The 10,000-nt window shown below is 45.4% G+C and overlaps 1 protein-coding gene across 3 annotated transcripts in view; it reads left to right on the top strand.

The window, feature by feature from the left end:
* Positions 1-10,000, top strand: part of LOC125041884 (mitochondrial glutamate carrier 1-like) — a 23,220-nt gene that overhangs the window by 12,721 nt on the left and 499 nt on the right. For all 3 annotated transcript variants that reach the window (XM_047637259.1, XM_047637261.1, XM_047637260.1), the window contains exons 4-8: positions 211-360; positions 843-976; positions 7,568-7,759; positions 7,991-8,147; positions 8,302-10,000. The exon at positions 8,302-10,000 is cut by the window's right edge and continues 499 nt beyond it. In XM_047637259.1, coding sequence (XP_047493215.1) covers positions 211-360; positions 843-976; positions 7,568-7,759; positions 7,991-8,147; positions 8,302-8,443 — 775 coding nt within the window. In that variant the 3' untranslated portion in view covers positions 8,444-10,000. The remainder of the gene's footprint in view (positions 1-210; positions 361-842; positions 977-7,567; positions 7,760-7,990; positions 8,148-8,301) is intronic.

The raw sequence follows: 10,000 nt of genomic DNA, 5'->3' as shown, positions 1-10,000 counted from the left end.
GAATGATGAATGAGTTGAAGTCAGTGGATGTCTATGGAAGTTCCTGTGTTGTGCATATATATGTATTTACTTTTATAATTGATGTATATTTATTCCTTTTGGTAGTTTATATTCTATATTCCCATGATATTATTTCCAGGTTATGATGAGAATTTATACATACTTAAAAAAGCTTAGTATCAACGCATGTCTCTCTTGTACTCTTTTCAGGCTTGACTGCTTCAAGAAGACATATCGTGTTGAGGGCTATTTTGGAATGTACCGAGGATCAGGGGTCAATATCCTGCTTATTACTCCCGAAAAGGCAATCAAACTTACAGCTAATGACTTTTTCCGACATCATTTGACCACAAAAGAAGGGTAAGTTTCTCTTTCTCTCCTCTCTCCCCCTCTTATTATTAGTTTTTTAATCATGGAGTTCCATGTTGTTTTTTATTTCAGCAGATGATACTTATTAGCACTATGTTAGATTTATAGTATATGTTGCCTTTCCTTCATTTACTTCACAGGTAATCTAACTTGAAAAGTGTTATCTGATGGTGGGCTTTCTTGTCTTAGTTACCAGAGTATAATGTCTTTTGAGTTATAAGTTAAAGTTTTTAGTTTAAATTTTTTTTTTTATAGGAATTAGTTTGATGAATAGGGAGGAACCCAGATTGAAAATTAAACTTTTAGCTTTTGACAATGTTTGACGAAAGGGAAGGAAAGTTGTAAGGCTGTGTTTTTAGCTGACAACAAATATGAAGCACTCAGATGTAAATCTTCATGTGCATTCTGAGATATTGATAGTAAAAGCATTGCACACACATTATAGGCCCCAAAATGTTCTTGATTTTTGACAGAAAACTCCCAGTCCAGCGTGAGATGATGGCAGGTGGTTTAGCTGGTCTTTGTCAGATTGTAGTAACAACGCCTATGGAACTCCTAAAGATTCAGCTTCAGGATGCAGGGAGAGTTGCTGCACAAGCTAAAGCAAGTGAGTATACAGGTGTTAGAAGTAAAGGAAAATATAATATTATATTACTAACACCCTATATTCCTTTTTGCTATGATCATGGCTGGCTACATCATGTGTGGTGTCCTATTGATTTATCCCTTTCTTTTTCACCATGAATATATCTGGTACTGTTTGTCATTTCTCCTCCAGCAACCTCCACCGCATCATCCTGTCCCATTCCCATTATAACTCCTGTGCCGTGTTTTCTTATGGATAGAAGGTGTTGAGTGTGAAGTAGAAATTCTGGTATGATTCCATGGTTTATTTCATAATCAGACCCTATCCTTTTTTTTCTTCATATATATATATGTATATATATATATATATATATATATATATATATATATATATTAGATTGGGTGGGTGCTTCATGCTCGGGATGATGTGAAGCGATGGTGTGGTAGCCTAGTTAGCGTTAAGTGCCTGCTTGCATGCCTTCCCGCTTTCAGCTGCCACCGCTGGCTAGCCTGGTGCGAAAAAGGGAGCAGCTATGCATAAGACTCCCCTGCCAGCTCATAGCCTCTCCATCATCAAGACTTCTACAGTGCCTCCTCGTGGCCACCCATGGAAACTAGGTACCTTGCGGTCCTAGGCTGAACTGTGGAGGCTCTTGGAGCAGCAGGAGGCCCTAAAGGTACGGAGCTATGGCCCACCGGCATGTGGATACGCCCTGGCTTCGTACTAACTCCTGTCCCCTGCGCCCCCTGGGGTTAATGGGCGGCTGTGGGAGGCAGGCCTTGCCAGTCGGCCCCCCCGAGATAACCACTGGCAACGTCTAATATAGAAGTTGACGCTGGGGGGAGGGCTAAAGTCCCTCCTACCCAGCAAGTACGGCGGGCTGTGGGTCCCTCTGGGTTGGCGACCGCTGGGACTCGGGTGGGGAGGGGGGGTTACCCCCAGTCCCAGCTGGGTCCCAGCGGCCGCCAGCCTGGCGTGATGCTTGTGGGGGAAAGCCCTAGGGAGCCCTGCAGGTGGATTATGGGGCCTGCAGCCAGCCAACCTCCTCTACATGGGGCGGCGTCGGTAGGGGTGGCAGAGGTGGCGCCCACCCGGAGTGACTGCCCGAGGTTAGACCTCAGGCGGACTGTCAGGGTGGGGGCTTGGAACATCCGTTCCCTGCGACAGGACGATCGGTTACCACTACTATCGAGGGAATTGAAACAGCTGAGAGTTGAGGTGGCTGCTCTCTCGGAGGTGAGAAGACCTGGCAGTGGCACGATTAGTGAGGGTGGCTACACCTACTACTGGTCGGGCCGCAGCGATGGCCACCATCTCCAGGGAGTAGCCATAGCCATCTCCAGCAGACTTCAACCCTTGGTAGTTGAGGTCACTCCAGTCGATGAGCGTATCATGGTATTGAGACTGAAGCTTTCATTTGGCTTCATGTCTCTTGTTGCTGTATACGCTCCTACGGATGTATATAAACTTGAGGTGAAAGAGATGTTTTACGCCAAACTTGCATCTGTGGCAGACAGATGTCCTCGGCGAGATATTCGTATTGTGCTGGGCGACTTCAATGCGGTATCCGGCTGTGATCGAGCTGGCTACGAGATGTCTGTCGGTCCTCATGGCTCAGGAGCTGATGCTGGCAGTGGGAATAGCCTCCTTTTCCGTGACTTTGCTAGGTCCCAGAAATTGAGGATTTCTGGCTCCTGGTATCAGCGTTCTGTCCCGCATCGCTGGACTTGGTACAGCGATACAGGAAGAGTGGCCAAGGAGATCGACCACATCCTCGTTAGCACTCGATGGAGGATCCTCCAGAACTGCAGGGTATATCGAAGCGCTGAGTTCTGTGGAACTGACCATAGAATAGTGGTGGCTACTCTCCGGGTCCACTTTAAAACCCCCCGCCGCCCAAATGAACACCCTAGGGTGTTTAATTTGGACAGATTGAGGGAGGACGAGTGTACCCGGGGGTTTGCCGAGGCTATCTCTGGTCGTCTCACAGCACTCGAGGGCCAGACAGACCCTGTTCCTATGTGGGATACCTTCAAGCGTGAAACGCTTGATGCAGCTCAGGAATCCATTGGTGAACGCCCAAGAACAAGACAGAATTCCATCTCGCAGGAGACACTGGAAGCCACAGATGCTTGTCGTGCGGCTCGACTGTCAGGGGATCGCACTTTGCACCGCTCTCTGGTGCGCAGGACTAGGTCACTGTTGAGAAGGGATAAGGAACAGTTTATCAGTAGTCTTGCAGAGGAGGTCGAAAGCCATTTCCTTGTAAATGACCTTCGTCCTGCCTACCAAGCTCTGAGAAAGCTGAACTCCAAGCCCCCCTCACAGACGGCTGCAGTCCGCTCAGCAAGTGGCCAGATAATCTCAGATCCTGATGAGGTGCGTGTGCGTTGGGCTGAGTATTTTGAGCAGTTGTATAAGGTTGATCCACCAACAGTTAACATGGATGCGGGTAATGTTGAGACTCCTCTGCCAGATCCACCCATCAGCGAGGATCCACCCTCCCTGACCGAAATTAGGGGGGCGATCTCCAAGCTGAAGAGTGGTAAAGCAGCAGGTGTCTGTGGCATCCCAGCCGAATTGTTAAAGGCTGGTGGAGAACCTATGGCAAGGGGCTTGCATGCAGTCCTGTCTGCCATCTGGCAGACTGGTACCTTTCCCCCTGACCTGCTGAGGGGTGTGGTCATCCCTCTCTGGAAGGGGAAAGGGGATCGGTGGGACTGCAGCAATCACCGAGGCATTACACTACTCAGTGTACCAGGCAAGGTACTCGCACACATCTTACTGAGACGTATCAGGGACCACCTGTTGAGGCACCAAAGACCGGAGCAATCTGGTTTCACTCCTGGTAAGTCCACAATAGACCGCATCCTGGCGCTTCGAATCATTATAGAACGCCGTCGTGAGTTCGGACGTGGGCTGCTCGCAGCCTACATCGATCTCAAGAAGGCGTTTGACACGGTGCATCGCGAATCTCTCTGGGAGATCCTGAGACTAAGAGGAATTCCAATAAGGATTATTGGACTAATAGCAAACCTGTATACAGGCACTGAAAGTGCTGTAAAGTGTGGTGGGGGCCTGTCGAGCTTCTTCCCTGTTAGTTCAGGGGTGAGGCAAGGCTGTGTTCTTGCACCAACACTTTTCAACACTTGCATGGATTGGATACTGGGTAGAGCTACTGTCCAAAGTCACTGTGGAGCAACTCTGGGCAATATCAAGGTTACAGACCTTGACTTTGCCGATGATGTTGCCGTACTCTCTGAATCTCTGGAAACCCTTGTAGCGGCTCTTGATGCATTTAGCAATGAAGCGAAGCCCCTGGGGCTAGAGGTCTCCTGGACCAAGACCAAGATCCAGGATTTTGGGGGCCTGCTAGGAGACCCTGTACAGTCGATACATGCTTGCGGGGAAAACATCGAAGTCACAAAGAGCTTTATATACCTCGGTAGTGCATTTCACGACTCTGGGCTGTCAGACCAAGAAGTCAGTAGACGGATTGGCCTGGCAGCAGGGGTCATGAAATCTCTCGACAAGAGTATTTGGAGATGTCGGTACCTGTGCAGAAGGACCAAGTTACGTGTTTTCAAGGCCCTGATACTGCCAGTTTTACTCTATGGTAGTGAAACTTGGACACTATCTTGTGCTCTGGAATCTCGTCTTGATGCCTTTTGTAACAGATCCTTGCGCCGGATCATGGGGTACAGTTGGCGGGACCATGTGTCCAACCAACGGCTGCACCGTGAGACCGGTACAGGACCTGTTACTTGCACAATCCGTGATCGCCAACTCAGGCTATATGGCCACTTGGCTCGACTCCCACAGGATGATCCTGCCCATCAGGTTGTCTCTGTCCGAGACAACCCTGGGTGGAGGAGGCCTGTGGGACGACCGAGAAGGTCGTGGCTTGGGCAAATCGATCAAACCTGTCGTGAGGAACTAGAGATGGGCCGGGCCCCTGCCTGGCGGCTCGCCATGAGGGATCCTCGTAGGTGGAAGCGGAGGGTGGATGCGGCTATGCGCCCCTGCCGGCGTTAGCTCCATAATGATGATGATGATAGATAGATAGATTGATAGACAGATATATAGATATGCATATGTTTTCTCTCTCTCTCTCTCTCTCTCTCTCTCTCTCTCTCTCTCTCTCTCTCTCTCTCTCTCTCTCTCTCTCTCTCTCTCTCTCTCTCTCTCTCTCTCTCTCTCTCTCTTCTCTCTCTCTCTCTCTCTCTCTCTCTCTCTCTCTCTCTCTCTCTCTCTCTCTCTCTCTCTCTCTCTCTCTCTCTCTCTCTCTCTCTCTCTCTCTCTCTCTCTCTCTCTCTCTCTCTCTCTCTCTCTCTCTCTCTCTCTCTCTCTCTCTCTCTCTCTCTCTCTCTCTCTCTCTCTCTCTCTCTCTCTCTCTCTCTCTCTCTCTCTCTCTCTCTCTCTCTCTCTCTCTCTCTCTCTCTCTCTCTCTCTCTCTCTCTCTCTCTCTCTCTCTCTCTCTCTCTCTCTCTCTCTCTCTCTCTCTCTCTCTCTCTCTCTCTCTCTCTCTCTCTCTCTCTCTCTCTCTCTCTCTCTCTCTCTCTCTCTCTCTCTCTCTCTCTCTCTCTCTCTCTCTCTCTCTCTCTCTCTCTCTCTCTCTCTCTCTCTCTCTCTCTCTCTCTCTCTCTCTCTCTCTCTCTCTCTCTCTCTCTCTCTCTCTCTCTCTCTCTCTCTCTCTCTCTCTCTCTCTCTCTCTCTCTCTCTCTCTCTCTCTCTCTCTCTCTCTCTCTCTCTCTCTCTCTCTCTCTCTCTCTCTCTCTCTCTCTCTCTCTCTCTCTCTCTCTCTCTCTCTCTCTCTCTCTCTCTCTCTCTCTCTCTCTCTCTCTCTCTCTCTCTCTCTCTCTCTCTCTCTCTCTCTCTCTCTCTCTCTCTCTCTCTCTCTCTCTCTCTCTCTCTCTCTCTCTCTCTCTCTCTCTCTCTCTCTCTCTCTCTCTCTCTCTCTCTCTCTCTCTCTCTCTCTCTCTCTCTCTCTCTCTCTCTCTCTCTCTCTCTCTCTCTCTCTCTCTCTCTCTCTCTCTCTCTCTCTCTCTCTCTCTCTCTTCTCTCTCTCTCTCTCTCTCTCTCTCTCTCTCTCTCTCTCTCTCTCTCTCTCTCTCTCTCTCTCTCTCTCTCTCTCTCTCTCTCTCTCTCTCTCTCTCTCTCTCTCTCTCTCTCTCTCTCTCTCTCTCTCTCTCTCTCTCTCTCTCTCTCTCTCTCTCTCTCTCTCTCTCTCTCTCTCTCTCTCTCTCTCTCTCTCTCTCTCTCTCTCTCTCTCTCTCTCTCTCTCTCTCTCTCTCTCTCTCTCTCTCTCTCTCTCTCTCTCTCTCTCTCTCTCTCTCTCTCTCTCTCTCTCTCTCTCTCTCTCTCTCTCTCTCTCTCTCTCTCTCTCTCTCTCTCTCTCTCTCTCTCTCTCTCTCTCTCTCTCTCTCTCTCTCTCTCTCTCTCTCTCTCTCTCTCTCTCTCTCTCTCTCTCTCTCTCTCTCTCTCTCTCTCTCTCTCTCTCTCTCTCTCTCTCTCTCTCTCTCTCTCTCTCTCTCTCTCTCTCTCTCTCTCTCTCTCTCTCTCTCTCTCTCTCTCTCTCTCTCTCTCTCTCTCTCTCTCTCTCTCTCTCTCTCTCTCTCTCTCTCTCTCTCTCTCTCTCTCTCTCTCTCTCTCTCTCTCTCTCTCTCTCTCTCTCTCTCTCTCTCTCTCTCTCTCTCTCTCTCTCTCTCTCTCTCTCTCTCTCTCTCTCTCTCTCTCTCTCTCTCTCTCTCTCTCTCTCTCTCTCTCTCTCTCTCTCTCTCTCTCTCTCTCTCTCTCTCTCTCTCTCTCTCTCTCTCTCTCTCTCTCTCTCTCTCTCTCTCTCTCTCTCTCTCTCTCTCTCTCTCTCTCTCTCTCTCTCTCTCTCTCTCTCTCTCTCTCTCTCTCTCTCTCTCTCTCTCTCTCTCTCTCTCTCTCTCTCTCTCTCTCTCTCTCTCTCTCTCTCTCTCTCTCTCTCTCTCTCTCTCTCTCTCTCTCTCTCTCTCTCTCTCTCTCTCTCTCTCTCTCTCTCTCTCTCTCTCTCTCTCTCTCTCTCTCTCTCTCTCTCTCTCTCTCTCTCTCTCTCTCTCTCTCTCTCTCTCTCTCTCTCTCTCTCTCTCTCTCTCTCTCTCTCTCTCTCTCTCTCTCTCTCTCTCTCTCTCTCTCTCTCTCTCTCTCTCTCTCTCTCTCTCTCTCTCTCTCTCTCTCTCTCTCTCTCTCTCTCTCTCTCTCTCTCTCTCTCTCTCTCTCTCTCTCTCTCTCTCTCTCTCTCTCTCTCTCTCTCTCTCTCTCTCTCTCTCTCTCTCTCTCTCTCTCTCTCACCACACATAAGTGTTTGTGTGCACACAAGTGTTTGCATGAACCCAGCCTACAAGCCACTCACATAAGCCTAATGCCTGTATATTGTGCCATGTGATTGCCATGAAGGAACCAGATCCAAAGGGTTAACCAGAACAAAAGTTTCTTGCTTAGCTCACAGCATAAGAAGATTTAAGGATTTTCTCACTCTTTTTCTCTCTCTCTCTCTCTCTCTCTCTCTCTCTCTCTCTCTCTCTCTCTCTCTCATATTTAAGGCTGTATTTCAAAGAGCATAATTTTTTTTTTATTCATTTCCAGGTGGCCAAACTGCAGACATCCCCAAGATTTCTGCAACTTCTATCACCCTTAAATTATTACGCGAAAAAGGCATTGTTGGCCTATATAGAGGGACAGCAGCTACTATGTTACGAGATGTGTCCTTCTCCGTTGTTTATTTCCCACTCTTTGCTCACCTGAATTCTCTTGGACCTCGAAAAGCTGATGGCTCTGGTGCGAATATTTTACTCATTCAGTATTTTTTTAGATATTTTAAAATGGATTATTAGTTGATTAAGATATTGAAATTGTCATGAAAGTTATATTGAGGACTCTGTTTGTAAGCATTACCTTTTTTTAAAGATATTAGTTATTTTAAGTATGAAAGTCTATAGATTTTTATATAAAGTAGTTTGTCATCCCCATTTTTGACTGTTATATACTTACATTCCTTTCCTTAACCAGGTGAAGCTGTCTTCTGGTGTTCCTTCTTAGCTGGCTGTGCATCAGGTTCTCTTGCAGCTTTGGCTGTAAATCCCTTTGATGTAGTGAAGACCAGACTGCAGTTGTTGTCCAAGGGTGCTGGTGAGACCCAGTATCGAGGAATAGCAGATGCAATTTTGTAAGTATGTGTGCATTTGTAGAATAAGTGAGGTAACACATACAGGCAGTAATGCATTTATATATAAATAGATGTGGCCAGTATATACTCTAAATGTGTATGTGACTTGTTTTTATTCTCTCACCACATTTGTACATTTTCTCCAACCCAACAGAAAGATTGTGAAGAATGAAGGACCAAAAGCTTTCTTCAAAGGGGGCGCTTGCAGGATGATTGTGATTGCACCACTCTTTGGTATTGCTCAAATGGTGTATTACTTTGGGGTCGGAGAAGCCATCTTGGGCTACAAAAAGTGAAACGCTACAAGCTACAAGTAGTTCTTACTTTTTCCTTTTCTTTTTTGTAATTTTCCAATATATTTTTTTTCTTTTCTTTTCTTTATCTCCTTGTTTTTTTCATTTGTCTGTGTAAATATTTATTAGAGAAGATATTTTTACAAGCTGAATTAAGAAAATGTATATGAGTAGTAGATGAATGAGAGTTTACATAGCAAGAAAATACCCTTGTCCCTTGAACAATTTTCTGTTTCATTCTCATATTTCTTTTTGCCTTTTTTGTTTAAGAACAATGAATTAAAAAGTAAATATTATTCGCTTCTCTTGTGTTGAACCTGCTTTTATATATACTTTATATTTTTTTAATCATTAAAAGTCTAGAAACTGACGAATGCATTTTGTTGGTACATGCAGGTCTAAACTAATGATAATAAGATAAAGCTAGTAGTGTTGTGTCTTTGGGAATAGAATGAATAATGAAACAGGAGCACTGATAATTTGTCTTTTGTGTTCCTGTGGTCACATGAGATTTGTGTTGCCTTAGTGTTGGAGAGATAAGATTGCAGTCTTCCTCTATTCATCTAGATAGCCTTAGGTGGAATGTAATAGCATTCCAGGTCTTTTCGGCTTCCGAGATTAGTCAGGTCAGACTTTATCACATGACACCAAACGCAATTAAAAGATGAATAAAGTCACACAAAGTATTAATAAAAAAAATTAAATAACCACCTCTTGAAAGTAGCACCATTTTGATGTTCATTAAAGAAATGACAGTCATTATAAAGTCACATATGATTAGACACTGGACAGGTGTATGTTCTTATTCATAATGTATATATTTACCAGACAGAAATATATTTATCTTTACCCACCAAGTATGCCTTGCATAAGCACAAAAGCACTTACACTTCAACAATCATACATGCCATACATGTATTTGCCCTTGGGCACCAAAAGCTTGTTGCTTTCTAGAAGGAAAAATAATATTAAAGAAATGTACATTATTGATCCTAATCCTAAAAAAATACTCTATAATGTATTCTAAGGCAAAACATTTAAAAGAAAACTACAGGAGGCAGCTGAAATGGAGTTTATACATAGGGTATTGCAAAAAAGTTAATAGTGTGTAAAAGCTGCTTCAGTACGCATGGAATTGTTACTGAGTAAGAAAGTTGTTCTTTAAACACTAAAGGTCTAAAGATGGGAAATATTTTGATGCTTTAAGTAAAGCTCTCTCTTGATTTTGCAAAGAACAAATGCCTATGACCATTTTTCCTTGATGTCATTAATAAAAGTATTATGTTAGGAATGGCAGTTGTAAATAGTTGAAAAAGATTTGAAGAGCCAGTGAATGTGAAGATGGGTTTGATGTAACAAAGGAGAATGGTGGCTACAAATGGGTGCAGTTTAGAATAAGAATCCAAGTTTCTCTGTTTGAACTCAAATCTAAAGTACATAGCACTGGAAAGCAGATTCCTGTGTTATAATAAGTCTGTTCTGTAATTAACCCATTGGTGAAAGGTGACATCCAGATACCAGGTGACAGCTTATCATATCATGAACCTATGTTCTGATAGC

Source organism: Penaeus chinensis, chromosome 31, assembly GCF_019202785.1.
Source record: "Penaeus chinensis breed Huanghai No. 1 chromosome 31, ASM1920278v2, whole genome shotgun sequence".
NCBI classification, from domain to species: Eukaryota; Metazoa; Arthropoda; class Malacostraca; order Decapoda; family Penaeidae; genus Penaeus; species Penaeus chinensis.
Note: the sequence above shows the minus strand (reverse complement) of the source record. Positions and strands in the feature narration are given on the sequence as shown.